Raw genomic sequence first — 18,796 nt, 5'->3', positions numbered from 1 at the left:
CACAGTATCAACCAGTGGCCATGGATAAAAGAAACTTTTATTCAAAGAGCAACCTTTGTATTATGATGTAGATTAAATTGTTCAGTGGTTCAGATCTTAAACAATACACCCGATGTGTTTCAGCACATATAATGCCTGTATCAGGGGTACATTAGCAATATTTATAGGACAAGGACCACACCTTTAAACAATAATGCAACTGAGGACATATAAACAAAATGGACTATATACAGTCAAATTTTAGAACACTAATAAACCAAAGCAACTTACAAAAGAAGAAAAAAGGAATAAAAAGCAATGAAAAGTACACATTAAAAACACCCACCATCTTTATTTATTTATTTGTTAAACCACATTTTTCCACCTATTTGTAGGCTCAATTTGGCTACTGTCCATCTGACTATGAAAATCATTTTATCTTCATAGAATCAGCTTATTTTCTTTTTCCTTCTTTTGCGAGTTGCTTTGATTTCTTAGTGGTACATTATAATTTTTTAAGTTGCTTTGGTTGACTGGTGCACTGAAAGATTTGCAACTGAGCACCTTCCTTAGGTGCCAGTTACATTTCTCAAAACAGGGAGGGACATAATTGAAAGGGACGTCCAAGTTTTTCTGAGGACGTCCTTGCAAAATGTCCCGATTTGGGGGGGGGGGGGGGGGATCCCGTATTATCGAAACAAGATGGGCGTCCATCTTTCATTTCGATAATACGGTCGGGGACGCCGAAATCCTGAAATTTAGGTTGACCTTAGAGATGGTCGTCCGTAGACTTAGTCGTTTCTGATTTTTGGCGCTAATGGAAACCAAGGACAACCATCTCAGAAACAACCAAATGCAAGCCCTTTGGTCGTGGGAGGAGCCAGCATTCGTAGTGCACTGGTCCCCATGACATGCCAGGATACCAACCAGGCACCCTAGGGGGTACTGCTGTGGACTTCAGAAATTGCTCCCAGGTACATAGCTCCCTTACCTTGTGTGCTGAGCCACCCAAATACCCCCAAAACCCACTATCCATAAATGTACAACACTATCATTGCTCTTACAGGTGAAGGGGGGGCACCTAGATATGGGTACAGTGGGTTTCTAGTGGGTTTTGGAGGGCTCACATTTACCACCACAAGTGTAACAGATAGGGGGGGATGGGCCTGGGTCCGCCTGCCTGAAGTGCACTGCACCCACTAAAACTGTTCCAGGGACCTGCATGCTGCAGTCATGGACCTGAGTGTGACATTTGAGGCTGGCAAAAAATATTTTTAAAGATTTTTTTTTTTGTGGGTGGGAAGGGGGTTAGTGACCACTGGGGGAGTAAGGGGAGGTCATCCCTGATTCTTTCTGGTGGTCATCTGGTCAGTTCGGGCACCTTTTTGTGCCTTGGTTGTAAAATAAACAGGACCAGGTAAAGTCGTCCTAGTGTTCGTCAGGGACGCCCTTTTTTATTCCATTATGGGTCGAGGACGGCCATGTGTTAAGCACACACAAGTCCTGCCTTCGCTATGCTTCCGACACGCCCCTGTGAACTTTGGTCATCCCTGCAACGGAAAGCAGTTGGGGATGCCCAAAATCGGCTTTCGATTATACTTATTTGGGCAACTTTGTGATTAGGACGCCCATCTTCCGATTTGTGTCGAAAGATGGGCGTCCTTCTCTTTTGAAAATGAGCCTGAGAGTGACACAAACAGCAAACTATTTTAAATACCTTTAGGGCCCTGCTTACTAAGCCGTGCTACAGGTGCATTAGCATTTTAGCGCACGCTAACTGTGTAGACACCCATAATATTCCTGTGGGCGTGTACACAGTTATCACGCCCCAATTTTTAGCACACGCTAAAAGTGCTAGCGCACCTTAGTAAACAGGGTCCTCAGTGTTTAATTTTCTAATATTCATTGCCGCTGCTGCATCACTTATTGCAACACAAACCTAACAGATTTCAAGTAGTCCTTAGAAACAAAATGTTTTGTCTTTGCAGTTGATAAGCTCTATGAGTTCAGTAGCAGAACACTGTCTTCCCTCCTTACTGCGTACCTTATTTGACTGGTACAAGCGCCAAAATGGAACTGAAGATGAATCATATGAGTATAGACCTCGTTCTAGCACAAAGTCAAAGGGGTAAGAACTAAACTGTTTTATCTTTTTATTTTATGTTAAATTATATTTTTCTTTCAAAAGTAAATGTATGACTTTACATATGGTTACTGAGTTTCTTCTAATTTATCTCTTTCTGATATACAGCACTTAGCAAATTATCTTAGAAGGTAGCTATCATGGGTTATAAGATTCAGGAAAAAAAATGAACCTGAGTGAAGGAAGGTGTTTCTGTGCATGTATGTACATGTGTGTGTTTGTGTGTGTACATACATATACATGTGCATGTATGGGAGTGTGTCTGAGTACAACATCTGTCTCAGTGTAGCAGTGGTTTTATACATGAAATAATTGCAGATGTTTTCAAAATCTACCTCATTCCTAGCATTAGTTCTATATAGAGGGGCATTTAAAAAAAAACAAAACAAAAACCGTCTAAGTTGAAATTTGGACTCTTTGTAAAACGTCCATATTCAGAGGCAGGGAAAAGGTCATTTTTGAAAAAAGATGGACGTCCATCTTTGTCTTCGAAAATACCATGGACATCCTTGGATTTGGATGTCTTTGATTTTCAGCCATTTCAAAAACAAAAACGTCCAAGTCTAAAACGTCCAAATTCAAGCCATTTGGACGTGGGAGGAGCCAGCATTTTTAGTAGACTGGTCTACCTGACATCCTAGGACAGCAATAGGGCACCCTAGGGGCACTGCAGTGGACTTCATAAAATGCTCCCAGGTACACAGCTCCTTGTGTGTTGAGCTCCCCCCCCCCAAAAAAAAAAACCCACTACCCCCAACTGTACACCAATACCATAGCCTTTACAGGTGAAGGGGGGCACCTATTTGTGGGTACAGAGGGTTTCTGGTGGGTTTTGGAGGGCTCGTTGTTTCCTCCACAGAAGTAACAGGTAGGGGAAGGGGGTATGGGCCTGGGTCCACCTGTGTAGTGCATTCACCTACTACTAAACTACTCCAGGGACCTGCACCTGCTGTCATGGACCTTAGTATGACATCTGAAGCTGGCAAGTAATATTTTTAATGATGTTTTTTGAGGGTGGGAGGAGGGAAGTGACCACTGGGGGAGTAATGGGAGGTCATCCCTGATTCCTTCCAGTGGTCATCTGGTCATTTTGGGCACCTTTTTGTGACTTATTCGTAATAAAAACAGATCTGGGTGAAAACATCCAAGTTTTAGTCCTGGACGTCTTTGCTTCCATTATGGCTTAAAGATGTCCAAGTGTTAGGAACACCCAAGTCCTGCCTCGAAAACCCTTCCGATACGCCCCCTTGAGATTTGGACGTCCTTGCGACGGACTTGTGACAAAGACGTCCAAAATGCGGTTTCGATTATACCGATTTGGACTTCCCCGTGAGAAGGACGTCAAAGAGCCGATTTATGTCACTTTTTGGACATCCATCTCTTTCGAAAATGAGCCTGATAGTGTCCTTAGATATGAAGAATCAACTTTTTAGGCCGTGGGTGTGATTTTCCTTTGAAGACTGAGGCTTCAGGATTCTGCCTGTTTGTAGGGTCTTTGTTGTTCAGAATCAGAACAATTGTCCTCTAGTATGTAAATGATAGACTTGGTGTCTCCAAGCTCTGGCTAGCTACAGTGACATCACCTTAAAGCAGGGGTTCTCAAACCTGTCTTTAAAACACTCCTAGCCAGTCAGTTTTTCAGGATATCCATAATGAGTATACAGGAGATAAATTTGCACGCACTGCCTCCATTATATGCAGATCTATCTCATGCATATTCATTATGGATATCTTGAAAACCTGATGGCTGGGTGTGTCCTGAGGACTGGGCTGAGAACCCCTGCCTTAAAGGTGAGACCAGGTGTCAAAACTGTAAAACTTCCTAAGAGCCTTAGATAGGCCAATTTAAGTTAACTGAATTGTGGTTACCACGTACAATGCTCACAACTGTGTATTAATTTGAAATACTGAATAGGGTGAAGAGGATTCAGTTCATTTCTACTACTTATTTTACTTGAAAGAAATGAACTTTCAGTATGTAAGGTTTTATACTTGTATATTGTACACTTAATACTTATTTGCAAAAGAAAGAATGTCAATTCAGTGCTTTTATTCTGAAGTGTTTCTCATTCCAAATTTTGGTTCTTCCTAGGGATGAGCAGCAGCGCGAGAGAGATTATCTACTCGAAAGGAGGGATTTAGCTGTAGATTTCATTTTTTGTTTAGTTTTAGTAGAAGTTCTGAAACAGGTAAGCTCTTATTCCATAAGCTTTGTACGTTTTAATTACCTGACATGTCTAAATATTTATTAGTTCATGACTGTACGTACTACATTCAAAGTGACATAAGCAGAGTGCAAGTAATGTTATAAGTTGGGTTTATGGTCTCCTGTGATTCTGTGGCCACAAAATCCAACCCTTCCCATGGAATTCATAATCCCTGCAGAATCTTTACAGGAGACTGTGGACTGCTTCCCCAGGAAGCAGAGGAGGACCTCCAGTAGCTGCCATCTCCCTCTGCTGCCAAGCTGTGATGGGAGGAGGAATGAGTTTGAGGATAGGGAAAGAAAAAGAGTGGGGGGGGGGGGGGGGGTGGACGGGAATGGTGAGCAAGAGTGCAAATAAGTGATAGAGGGAAAAGGGAGACTTAGGTAGTGGATGTGGGTCAAAACAGTAGATTTGTACTCCAGGAAGGGTGGTTTAGAAATTTATTTTGGGAGGGTATGAATACAAACAAGTGAGAGATGAGAGAAAAGGAAATGGGGTCAAGGAGGATCAGGTGAGTGGATGGGGGGGAGGAAGGGGAGGATGAATGAGGTATCGAGGGGGATGTGGGGAGAGAATGTGTGGTGTTTTAAGGGGAAGGTGTAGAATGAGTAGGTTGTCCCTCCTGATCCTGGATGCCTTTCACCTGCTCATAAGTAACATAGTAAATGAGTACATAAGTATTGTCACACTGGGACAGACCAAAGGTCCATCAAGCCCCCCATCCTGTTTCCAACAGTGGCCAATCCAGGTCACAAATACCTGGCAAGATCCCAAAAAAGTTCAATACATTTTATGCAGCTTATCACAGAAATAGCAGTGGATTTTCCCCAAGTCAATCTAGTAATGGTCTGTGGACTTTTCCTTCAGGAAGCCGTCCAGACCTTTTTTAAACCCAACTAAGCTAACTGCCTTTACCACATTCTCTGGCAACGAATTCCAGAGTTTAATCACATGTTGAGTGAAGAAAAATGTTTTCGGATTCGTATTAAATTTACTACTTTGTAGCTTCATCGCATGCCCCCTAGTCCTAGTATTTTTGGAAAGAGTAAACAAACAATTCACGTCTACCCATTCCACTCCCACTCATTTTATAGACCTCTATCATATCTCCCTTCAGCCGTCTTTTCTCCAAGCTGAAGCGCCCTAAATGCTTCAGCCTTTCCTCATAGGGAAGTAGTCCCATCCCCTTTATCATTTTTGTCGCTCTTCTCTGTACCTTTTGTAATTCCACTATTCAGCTTATTTTTGAAAGAGAAAAACGCCTATAGTGCGACCTAAATCGGGAGATAGACGTTTGTCTCGCAAAGGCGCCCAAATCGGTATAATCGAAAGCCAATTTTGGGCGTTTCCAACTGCACTCTGTCGCGGAAAGGAATAAAGTTGACAGGGGCGTGTCGGAGGCATGGTGGAGGCGGAACTGGGGCGTGGTTATCAGCCGAGGAGAGATGGGCGTCTTTAGCTGATAATCGAAAAAAAAAAAAAAAAAAAGGCGTTTTTACCGCGATTTTGGGTCACTTTTTTTGGACCCTTTTTTTTCACGAACAAGTCCCAAAAAAGTGCTCCAACTGCCCAGATGACCACTGGAGGGAATCGGGGATGACCTCCTCGGACTCCCCCAGTGGTTACTAACCCCCACCCACCAAAAAAAACCCCGCTTTAAAAACTTTTTTTCCAGCCTGTATGCCGGCCTCAAATGCCGTACCCACCTCCATGACAGCAGAATGAGTTCGATCCTGTCACAGCCTTTCCCTGGGTCAGATGTGGCTCTCGGGTGCACTACAGGGTCACATCAGCATTGCATTGTGGTGGGTGTAGGGTATTGGGCTTCGTGATTTCATTAGCTTGTGTTACAGTCTCACGATGTTGGTAGTTGGTAGGCTCTTCTTCCATGGTGCTTTTCCCCCTGCTTACTGGGTCAGAGTGTGCCCTGTTGTGTTTCCTGTTGTTGTCCATGCGGTAGTGGCCATTTTTGTAAGCCAGTTTTAGTTCCCTTTCCTGTGTTAGCCGTGTTAGACAACTTAGTTCTTCCCTTGAATGTGGCTGAAAGAAGGCATTGTACAGCATTCTGCCAGCTCTGACCTACTGCTAATCTCAGTACCAGGGAGACTCGTTGCCAGTGGGGCACAACCTCTGATCTGCAGTTAACTGTGAGTAAACGCGGTTATTCCAATAAAGGATGTTTTCGTAGAGATTAGTCTTCAGGTGTCAACTGGTGTGCCAATGTTATATAGCAGCAACCAGTCCTAGAGGCCTGCGTGTATGCAGGTCCTTGGAGTACTTTTAGTGGGTACCACAGTGCACTTCAGCCAGGTGGCCCCAGGCCCACCCCCCCCCCACCTGTAACACTTGTGCTGGTAAATGGGAGGCCTCCAAAACCCACTGTACCCACATGTAGGTGCCACCTTCACCACTAAGAGCTATAGTAGTGTTGTACATTTGTGGGTAGTGGTTTTTGGGGGAGGGGGATTGGGAGCTCAGCACCCGTGGTAAGGGAGCTATGCACGTGGGAGCTTTTTCTGAAGTCCACTGCACTGACCCTAGGGTGCCCAGTTGGTGTCCTGGCATATCAGGGGGGCCAGTGTACTACCAATCCTGGCCCCTCCCACGACCAAATGGCTCGGATTAGGACGTTTTTGAGCTGGGCGTTTTTAGTTTCCATTATCGCAAAAAAAAAAAAACAAACGCCCAGCTCAAAAGCGTCCATTTTTTTCGAAAATACGGTTCGGCCCGCCCCTTCACGGACCCGTTCTCGGAGATAAACGCCCATGGAGATAGGCGTTTCCGTTCGATTATGCCCCTCCACATCTTTTTTGAGATGTGGTGGCCAGAATTGAACAGAATATTCGCGGTGCGGTCGCTCCATGGAGCGATACAAAAGCATTATAACATCCTTATTTTTGTTTTCCATTCCTTTGCTCCTTATTTCTATTTAAAAAATGTGTGATGGAAATTTTCTTTTTTTTTTTTAATTTTATTAATTTATCAAAAAAATTTAACAAGTACAATATTTGAAAAGTATACGCAGGCATATTAATTGACAACTTTTAATCTACAATAGATTTTGGGGGCCAATCAATAGTCATACATCAAATGTCTGGTAAAAGAATGGGACATAGTGATACCATGGTACAATTTATATTGCAGTGATAAGATGGATCAAATTGGAAGAGGGATGGTGCTATATGTTGAAGAGGGCATTCAGTCAAACATAATAAAAATTCAGCAGGAAACAGATGGCAATATAAAATTCGTATGACTAGGAATTCCTTGTGTGAAGGGAAAGAGAGTAGTAGTAGGGCCATACTACCATCCTCCTGGCCAGAACTAATAGACAGATGATGAAATTTATTTAATTATTTAATTAATTTATTTATGGTTCATTTCTACCCCAAATTTCCCACAAATGCAGGCACAATGTGGCTTCCATGAATTGCAAAAGTTAAAAGACACAACACATGAAGTTTACAGTAGAAAAGGATAATACGCTTGCAGCAATAAGGAAGGCTAAACAGCAGAGTTACTAATGGGATACACTTTTTCAAAAAGATACGTTTTCAGCAGCTTCTTGAAAAGATGGTGGTCAGCTTGCGTTTTCAGGAACAGGGGAAGAGCATTCCAAGTCTTCGGGCTGGAGTAGTGGAAAGTAGAGGCAAATAGAAGCTTGTATTTAACACCCCTGCAAGGTGGGTGATGTAGTTGTAAAAAGGTACGGGCTGTAGTGATGGCATTTCTAGGTGGGAGATCTATAAGAGGAATCATGTATTCCGGAACTAATCCGTAAATTATTTTGTGTGTCAATGTGCAGATCTTGAATGCGATTCGTTCTCTCACAGGTAGCCAGTGTAGTTGGAAACGTAGGGGCTGCGCAGGAACCATGCGCGATTCGCCCAAGATTTTATTTATTTATTTATTTATTTATTTATTGCATTTGTATCCCACATTATCCCACCTCTTTGCAGGCTCAATGTGGCTTACAATATATAGTGGATAGTGGAAAATGAGAGGAGAGTTGACATTAGTGTTACAGAAGTAATTTGGGTTGCATGGTAATGGAAAATATGATAAAGATATAATATGAGGCGTTTTTAACAATGCTTGCTAGATATATGTGGGGATTTCATATGTTTTAGTCATTGTGGTATGATGAGTCTCGGAGCAGTATTCTGGGCAGTAGTCCAGGTGAGACAGAACCAGCCAGTGGACGAGTGTGCGGAAGAGCTCTCTGGTGAGACAAAACCTAACACGCCGCAGCCTCCACATTGCATAGAACATCCGCTTGGTGACCGCTCGCACTTGCAGATCCAGGTGCAGGTGAGGGCCCAGCTCAACACCCAGAAGTCTAAGGCTCTGTGAAATGGGGAGGGTCTGGTCTTTAATGACAAGGGAGCTTGAGGAAAATCTGGCATGGACGGACGAGAGCACAAGACACTGAGTTTTGTCTTTGTTTAACTTAAACCGAAATACCTCAGCCCAACGTTCCAAGATGGAAAAACTTGCTTCGATCAGATCTGAAATGATAACAGAAATTAGGGAAGATAAATATGGCAACACTAAAATAATAGAAGTTTACATCATCACCATGGAAACCTGAATGTGGAGTTCCCCAGGGATCGCCGCTCTCACCAACCCTTTTCAACCTGATGATGACACCACTGGCCAAATCGCTATTCAACCAAGGTCTTAATCCTCACATCTTCGCAGACGATGTCACGATCTACATCCCATTCAAACATGATCTAACTGAAATCACAAATTAAATCAAACACAGCCTCCAAATAATTTATTTATTGCATTTATATCCCACATTTTCCCACCTCTTTGCAGGCGCAATGTGGCTTACAATACATCATGGATAATGGAAATGAGAAGAGAATAGACAATTGGTGTTACAGAAATAATGAACTCATGGGTGGATACATTCCAACTAAAGCTCAATGCAGAAAAAACACAATGTCTTATCCTCTCTTCACAATGTAACACGAAGAAACCCACCACTATAAACACCCCAGACTACTCCCTTCCTGTCTCGGACAGCCTGAAAATTCTCGGAGTTACAATTGTCCGAAATCTCACACTAGAAAGCTACGCAGGCTTACCGCTCGCTCTTCCAGGACTACTACTGGCTCATCGTGTCCACTGGCGGTAGTGCTGTCCTGAGCGCATGCCACTTCTGGGGAAAAAGAAAACCCTAGGAAATGGCTTGTGTGGGGGTAACCCAGTGGTAATCGGGCATCGTTGCTTACTGCCCGGTTACCGCCAGGTTAGTGCAGAAGCCCTTATCGCTACCTCAGTGGGTGGCGGTAATGGCTCCCCGCCGCATGGTCACGTGTGTCTGGGGGCTTTTTACCTGCTGTAGTAAAAAGGGCCCTGGCATGCAGGAAAAACGGCTCCCTCTGCTATCGCAGGGCCCTTTTTCCCCACAGCTTAGTAAAAAGACCCCCAGAATTTAATGTTCAAAAGGGCAGCTATGATAAAATGAGAAAAATCATTACAAAAAAAGTTAAAAAGGTACAACTGCAATGGTTATGAATTTAAATCGGGCATAGACACTGTTTAAAAATCTACAGTGGGGGAAATAAGTATTTGATCCCTTGCTGATTTTGTAAGTTTGCCCACTGACAAAGACATGAGCAGCCCATAATTGAAGGGTAGGTTATTGGTAACAGTGAGAGATAGCACATCACAAATTAAATCCGGAAAATCACATTGTGGAAAGTATATGAATTTATTTGCATTCTGCAGAGGGAAATAAGTATTTAATCCCTCTGGCAAACAAGACCTAATACTTGGTGGCAAAACCCTTGTTGGCAAGCACAGCGGTCAGACGTCTTCTGTAGTTGATGATGAGGTTTGCACACATGTCAGGAGGAATTTTGGTCCACTCCTCTTTGCAGATCATCTCTAAATCATTAAGAGTTCTGGGCTGTCGCTTGGCAACTCGCATCTTCAGCTCCCTCCATAAGTTTTCAATGGGATTAAGGTCTGGTGACTGGCTAGGCCACTCCATGACCCTAATGTGCTTCTTCCTGAGCCACTCCTTTGTTGCCTTGGCTGTATGTTTTGGGTCATTGTCGTGCTGGAAGACCTAGCCACGACCCATTTTTAAGGCCCTGGCGGAGGGAAGGAGGTTGTCACTCAGAATTGTACGGTACATGGCCCCATCCATTCTCCCATTGATGCGGTGAAGTAGTCCTGTGCCCTTAGCAGAGAAACACCCCCAAAACATAACATTTCCACCTCCATGCTTGACAGTGGGGACGGTGTTCTTTGGGTCATAGGCAGCATTTCTCTTCCTCCAAACACGGCGAGTTGAGTTCATGCCAAAGAGCTCAATTTTTGTCTCATCTGACCACAGCACCTTCTCCCAATCACTCTCGGCATCATCCAGGTGTTCACTGGCAAACTTCAGACGGGCCGTCACATGTGCCTTCCGGAGCAGGGGGACCTTGCGGGCACTGCAGGATTGCAATCCGTTATGTCGTAATGTGTTACCAATGGTTTTCGTGGTGACAGTGGTCCCAGCTGCCTTGAGATCATTGACAAGTTCCCCCCTTGTAGTTGTAGGCTGATTTCTAACCTTCCTCATGATCAAGGATACCCCACGAGGTGAGATTTTGCGTGGAGCCCCAGATCTTTGTCGATTGACAGTCATTTTGTACTTCTTCCATTTTCTTACTATGGCACCAACAGTTGTCTCCTTCTCGCCCAGCGTCTTACTGATGGTTTTGTAGCCCATTCCAGCCTTGTGCAGGTGTATGATCTTGTCCCTGACATCCTTAGACAGCTCCTTGCTCTTGGCCATTTTGTAGAGGTTAGAGTCTGACTGATTCACTGAGTCTGTGGACAGGTGTCTTTCATACAGGTGACCATTGCCGACAGCTGTCTGTCATGCAGGTAACGAGTTGATTTGGAGCATCTACCTGGTCTGTAGGGGCCAGATCTCTTACTGGTTGGTGGGGGATCAAATACTTATTTCCCTCTGCAGAATGCAAATAAATTCATATACTTTCCACAATGTGATTTTCCGGATTTAATTTGTGATGTGCTATCTCTCACTGTTACCAATAACCTACCCTTCAATTATGGGCTGCTCATGTCTTTGTCAGTGGGCAAACTTACAAAATCAGCAAGGGATCAAATACTTATTTCCCCCACTGTAATTATAAAAATTTGTTTGCTATTAACTCGTCAGAGACAGATTACAGGGTCTACAAAAATCAAAAAAATTAATCATGCGCAAAGCCTCAAAACTCACAGAAAGCAATCCAGTCCACCCTAAAACAAGGAGGACAAAGCAAACTGTACAGTCCTAAAATTTTTATAATTGCTTTTATTTTATACTAAAGCCAGAAAAAAAGAGAGCATACTCAAAAAAAAAAAAAAAAAACCCCTGCAGAAAAAAAGAATGCTTTCCAAAAAACTGGACATATCATCAAATTACAAGCAGTCTGTATCAAACATAAGTACAAAAATCTAAATAATCTTAAGATCTTTTCAATCGGTTCCCAAATATTTCAAACTTGCTGATGTGCATAAATGGAAAGCCCAGAAAAGAAGTAGTAATTCACTACACTTAGGGGCCCTTTTACTAAGCCGCGTAAGCTCCTACAAGCGCCCCATGCACGCCAAAATGGACTTACCACCCGATTACTGCATAGGTCTTGCATTAATTTCATTTTCGGCATGTCTGATACGCGCATCTGAAAAATATTTTTTGTTTTCTGGCGTGCATAGTGGACGCGCGCCAAGTGGCATCTGATACACGTAGGTCATTATCGCCCAAATTCTTTACCGCTAGGTCTGTGACTGGCGGTAATGTCTGAGACCCAAAATGGCAATTTTAAGTTTGCTGCATGTACATTTTCGGGAAAAAAAAGAGGCCTTTTTGAGGTGCACTGAAAAATGATTGTGCGCATGCTCAAAATCCGTGCCTACTCTACTGTAAGCCATTTTTCAGCGTGCTTTTATAAAAGGACCCCCAATGTCCTTCCTTCCACTTTCATAGAGGGAATACATCTGTTGTGGATATCCAAGATGGTATTTTTAAACAGTTAAAATTAATACAAAAAAGGTGATAAAGCAAACAAGTTATTACTCCAACTATAAAACATTTTTTGCTAATAACTCTTGTAAGAGACAAGACTAAAGGGGCTACAAAAATAAAAAAAAATTAAATTGAGCAAAGCCTCAAAACTCGTAGAATACAAGCCAGTCCATCCCAATGCGTCATAAATCTTCACACTGTCCTCAAAAGGACTTGATCAAATGTGACGACACAGTCCAGATTGCTCCAAGGAAAATAAACATCAGCTGCTTCTATATACTAAGGTCTCTTGTTTCGCCAGACCGCTGCTTCAAGAGGTGGAACCAAGCATCATCACATTTGGTCAAGTTCCTTTGAGGATGGTGTGAAGATTTATGATGCATTGGGATGGACTGGCTTGCATTCTGTGAGTTCTGAAGCTTTGCTTGATTTTTTAATTTTTCTAGCCCCTGTAGTCTTTCTTACATGAGTTATTAGCAAACAATGTTTATAGTTGGAGTAATAACTTGTTTGCTTTATTCCCTTTTTTGTGTTAATTTTCACTGTTTAAAAATACCAACTTGGACATCCACATCAGATGTATTCCATGTATTAAAGTGGAAGGAAGGCCAAACTATAGATGTCATGGTTAAAAGGTGAGGTGAAGGAGGCTATTAGATGCAAATTAACTTTTTTCAAAATATGGGAAAAGGATTTGAATGAAGAAAGCAGTAAATGGTGTAGGCACTGGCAAGTTATATGCGAAGCTTTGGTAAGGAAAGCTAAAAGAGATCATGAAGTGAAAGGTACACAGCGGGAGAATAAAGCCATAGCAGAGAGACTAAATGAATTCTTTGCTTCAGTATTTATTGAGCAGGATGTAAAAGGGCTACCCACGTCAGAAATGGTATCTAAAGGTGATGATACAGAAGAACTGAAACAAATCTCAGAGAACTTGAAATATGTAATAACCGACAAGCTAAAGAGCAGTAAATTACCTGAACTAGATGATATACACCCCAGAGTATTGAACTCTAATATGAAATTGTGTTCTATTATTAGAACCTGAAGATTGAAAATTGACCAATGTAATGCCAGATTTTGAAAAGCATTCCAGGGGTAACCTTGGAAACTAGAGACTGGTAAACCTTGCATCAGTACTGGGCAATATAATCTCTCTATATAAAAAGCAACACCAACGTTCTATGAAGCCTCCAGCCGGAAGTGTGAAGGGGGCGAGATATCCAGTTTCCCTATGAGTGTCTGCCCCGCCCTCTCTGTAACACAGTCAGTGAAGGAAAACAGCAGAGCACGAAATCAAATCGCTGGCTCTGTAACAGTGAAGGACTCAGAGGGGGGAGGGGAGAGAGGCCAGAGGGCAGGGACACACACACTCCCACATGCACACAGAAGAAAACATTGCTAGCCCCCGTTTCATTTGCATCAGAAACGGGGCTTTTTTACTAGTAGAAACTATTGTAAAGAACAAAATTACTGAACACACAAACAAACAGTGAATATGAATTTAGCAAACAGAAGTCTTTCCTCACCAATTTGCTACTTTTTTCTTTTGAAGGCACGAATAAACATGTGGATAAAGTTGAGCCAGTTGATGAAGTGTATCCAGATTTTCAGTGAGCTTTTGAGAATGTCTCTCATGAGAGACTCCTGAGGAAATTAAAAAGTCATGGGATAAGAGGCAATGTTCTGTTGTGGATTGAGGATCAACTTGAATATAGAAAACAGAAAGTAGGATTAAATTGCTTGTTCTCTCAATAGAAGAGAGTGAATAGTAAATTGCCACAGAGATTTGTACTGGGACTGGTGCTACTTAATATATTGTAAATGTTCTGGACATGGGAACAGTAATCAAATTAGCAGATGATACAAAATAATTTAAAGTTGTGAAATTACAGGTGAACTGTGAGAAACTGTAAGCCATCCAGATGGTAGATGAAATTTTTTGTGGATAAGTACAAAGTGATGCATATTGGGAAGGATAACTCACATTATAGATACAAGATGGTAGGTTCCACACGCCAGGAAAAGATCTAGGTGTCATTGTGGACAGTATGTTGAAATCTTCTGCTTATTGTGTGGTGATGGCCAGAAAAAGCAAACATAATGTTTGTTTTGTTTTCTATTCCTTACCTAATAATTTCAAAGAATATTATGATGCCTTTTTGTATTGTTCCATAGTGCAACCATTTCTAGAGCATTGTGTACAGTTCTGGTCACCGCATCTCAAGAAAGGTATAGCAGAACAATGAAAAGCTCAAGAATGGTGACCAAAATGATTAAGGGGATGGAATGCCTGACATATATAGCGAAAGCTAAAGAGGTTATGACTTTTCAGCTTGGAGAAGAGATGGCTTAGGGGGATGTGAAACACTGAATAAAGGTTGTGCGTGGCCGGAGGAAATAATACAGTGGACAAAGAGGTAGAATGCAAAAATAAGAATTTATTTACAAGAACAGGAATTCCTGGGCCTGTTTCTTCACAGGGCACGAGTCATAGGGTAAACCTCTGTGGTTCATGAACACCTTTGTTAGTATTTATGTTCTTCACAGAGCCCAAGACATAGAATGGGAAAACCACGGCAGTTTTGGTAAACAGCAGTAAGCCACCTCTAGCGGTAGTCTCAAACCCAGTCTGCGTCTGTGGGGTGGCCACGCCCCAAAAACAACTTTTCTGTTCTATGAGCCAGACCTCTAGCAAACTTGCAAAACTTCAATCAGTTTGAACACCAGAAATATAAGTACAATTTCTCCCTTTATCATATCTCCAAACCCCTGATCCAAACAAGCAGTCTGGAGTTATACGTGATTCAGAGCAGGTGTAAATGCTTACAGAATTTTTTTTTTTTAAACTACACATGTTTTGCTGCTGCAAAATATGAAGTATACTTGTACTTTGAAGATTCACCCATAAGAAGTCCATTTAAATCTCTGCATGCCACACCATACATTTATAAATGGTACATTTTTTATGAAGACCTTAACCCATTTAAATCTCTGCATGCCACACCATACATTTATAAATGGTACATTTTTTATGAAGACCTTAACCCATTTCTTTACGCAGACAACATCACAATCTACTTTCCATTCAAATATAATCCCACAGAAATCACCAAGGAAATAATAAACAGCATGACCATCATGGAATCTTGGGCTGCGGCATTCAAGTTAAAACTTAACAGAGAAAAAACTCAATGCCTCATTTTCTGTTCCCAATACAAGACCGAATGCCTTACGGCCATTAATGCCTTAGGAACTTCTCTCCAATCTCAGACACCCTGAAAATCCTAGGTGTAGGTGTAACCATAGACCACAGCCTAACACTCGAAAACCAAGCTAAGATTATGACTAAGAAAATGTTCCACACAATGTGGAAACTCAAATGCATAAAACCTTACTTTCCTAGGAACATATTCTGCAACATGATCCAAACAATGGTGTTAGCCCACGTAGATTACTGCAATGGAATATACGAGGGTTGCAAAGTCCAAATCATTAGAAAACTACAGCAGCTCAAAACACAGCAGCTAGACTTGTATATGGGAAAAACAACCTCAAAAATGGACAACAATGTATACTTAACTCTGACAGATACTACCTATTCCTCCAAATGCTTGGAAAATGCAAAATACACTACTACTGATCTTTAGCAATAAGTAATCTTCAACAACTATTTGACATTCTGTAACCTGCCTCTGTTGTAATATGTAAGCCACATTGAACCTACCAAAGAGTGGGAAAATGTGGGACACAAATGCAATAAATAAAATTGCTGCATATAAATATTTTCCAACATCTATGCAAATCAGTTTTTTATGTGCATAAATGACGCTTAACCCTTCTAAAATTGCTTTCTAATTGGTTAAGGAATGCTGTAATCGGAGAAATATTTTATAGGTAATTGCTTTGTTAGCTTATGACAGTCCTGAATGTAAGACTGAAAATAACTTCAGTTTAATGGTATATCTGTACTTAAGCTGGGCATTTGTTTGTCCAGTATACCGAGTGCAGTGATCATACTATTAATCTTTTTACCAAAATATGCATCTTTGTTCTAGATTCCTGTTCATCCTGTGCCAGATCCCATAGTACATGAAGTTCTAAACCTGGCTTTTAAGCACTTTAAACATAAGGAAGGGTAAGTTATACACAGCTTTCATGTAATTTTTTTTAATAGTATTAGTTAAAATTGAACTCTGAAATTATTTCAAATTTGTCTTTGCTTCACAGTGTTTTTTTTTTTAGATATTCTGCACAGCCATTGTTTCTGTCTACTAGTATCCTTAAATGTCTACTTTATTCAGTCAATAGCAGCAGTAATATCAACAGCATCCTCGGTGTATGATCCCCCTACCTCTCAGCAGGACTTTTAGGGGCAAGTTTCATCCTTTTCAATTCTGCAGTAGTCACAGCAGTCAGACAGATATTATGAGGTTCTGTATAGAAAAAGGTCATGCGCAGTATCAAATTTGACTTTCAGGATCCTGAACTTAGATCTTATAATAAGTTCTCAAAAAGAACTACATTTTTAGCAATGATGACTGTGATTCTTTCTATTCCAATAGCCTCTCAGCCACACATGAATGATCAGCAGTACTTCAAATTTCACAAAGAACCTATGTCTCTTCAAATTGATGCTATCCTTCAAGAGCACCATAGGGAGACATGATTGACATTTTTCTCGGTCAGACTTTCTAACTGAATTTAGATTCTAAGTATCATGTCCAAGACTGTTTGTATCTTGATAACCAAAGAATATATCAGACTTAGATCTTATCTATTTGTACAGTGGTTCATAATTCGCATTATGTCCTATATATGTTTACCACTAAGGATGATTTGAATCAGTTGGTAGCAGGATTACTAGATGTTTATTGATGATCTTTCCAGTTGGTTATAGACAATTGTGAAGATTATTTATACAGCAAATGACAGTTATTATACAGAGGTTCGAGGAGCTGCAGTTCCTTTTTCATCAGACGTTGATCTTGTATGGTGGCTTCAGTGTAGATGATGCATGTATATGAGCTGCTGGCAACTCATATAGGGTATGAAGAAGGAATGTACGCCTTTGGATACTCTGGAAGAAGTCAAGGTTTATAACGATTACCAGTACTATTCTTTCAGAGATAAAATATCTGGGAAATATAATTTTTACTCCCAAAGTTCTTCTTTTACACTGCCAAAGACAATCATGTCATCACAAATTTGTTAGACATTGATACCTCAGAAGCAGACAGTAACTCAATAGGTGAATCTGAACAATAACTGTTGACATAGTTTGTCTTCCACATCTTCCAATAGGAAAGCTTCTTCAGTATTTCCACAAAGCTTGGATGGCAGTCATCAAAGTGGCCTCAATGGCTATTGGTTAGGGCTGTGGCCTAGGTCCCAGGGGAACTGGGTTTGATTTCCACCTGTTTACTATTAAGTACTGCATTTGTAATTCACTGCAATTTGACCTTGAACTATTTTAAATACAGCTGCCATGTTCTTGCACAACCTTAGTAGACTATTAACATCTACTACAAATTGAAGTTTTTCAGGCTTCTGATAGCAAGAGCATTCGAAGACATGAATCCCACTCAAAAGAACACAGAGTTTTACTCCAGATATATATTAATACCACAGAAAACAGGGGGGGTTTACTGTACTGTTCTGACTCTCCAAAATTTTAACTGATATATCAAGTAGGCAAACTTTCGGATGACCAGCCTAACTACCATTCCCCCCCCCCCCCCCCCCCCCCCTTTTTTTTTTTTTGTATCTCAATGTTTGATTCATGTCTTTTGATTTACTGGATGTATATCTTCATGTATTAATTCATCCATCATCCAAACAGTTTTTCTTAGTTTTCTCATTCGCAGCAATCATTATCCGTATTGAATACTTAATTTGGTCTGCCTTCAGCACCCTGTGTTCACAAAATTGCGGTTACAGCATGGCCTATCTTCATCTGAATAATTAGATTTTTCCCATTTTTTGACAAATGATTAACTGTAGACGAAACATTGCACAATGCCCTTCAAGCATTGCAGATAAACACTGCAAGCCACTTTTCTAGCCAGTACAGCTAGAGTTTACAGAAAATCACATCACTCCGTTGGCTTTACCAAAGTTATCACTCACACTGTGCACAACATTATTTCCCTGGTGGAACATATTCATCCACTTTATATCACAAGAGTCAGACCTATTTCAGGATATTGGCTCATGTACTGCTGATATACATGTTCTACCTCTAGCATAACTTAAAGTGGGGCCATTACAGTGGCATCTCAAGAATTGGTGGTCATAGTGCAACCAGCCACTTTCAACCAAGATTCTTTTACATATCAAGTGTTCTCTACATTGCTAGATGGTCCACGACAACTTTATAGTCAAGGGTACCTTGAACCTCTCTATTGTACTGATAGCACATGC

The 18,796-nt window shown here is 41.3% G+C and overlaps 1 protein-coding gene across 1 annotated transcript in view; it reads left to right on the top strand.

Annotated features, from left to right (window-relative positions):
• The window catches only part of FRYL (FRY like transcription coactivator), a 655,466-nt gene that overhangs the window by 106,469 nt on the left and 530,201 nt on the right, over positions 1–18,796 (top strand). Inside the window, 3 exon segments of the mRNA XM_030191364.1 lie at positions 1,968–2,107; positions 4,215–4,311; positions 16,432–16,511. Of these exon segments, the coding sequence (XP_030047224.1) occupies positions 1,968–2,107; positions 4,215–4,311; positions 16,432–16,511 (317 nt within the window).

This window comes from Microcaecilia unicolor, chromosome 2, assembly GCF_901765095.1.
Source record: "Microcaecilia unicolor chromosome 2, aMicUni1.1, whole genome shotgun sequence".
NCBI classification, from domain to species: Eukaryota; Metazoa; Chordata; class Amphibia; order Gymnophiona; family Siphonopidae; genus Microcaecilia; species Microcaecilia unicolor.
This window is presented reverse-complemented; position numbering and strand designations above follow the sequence as displayed.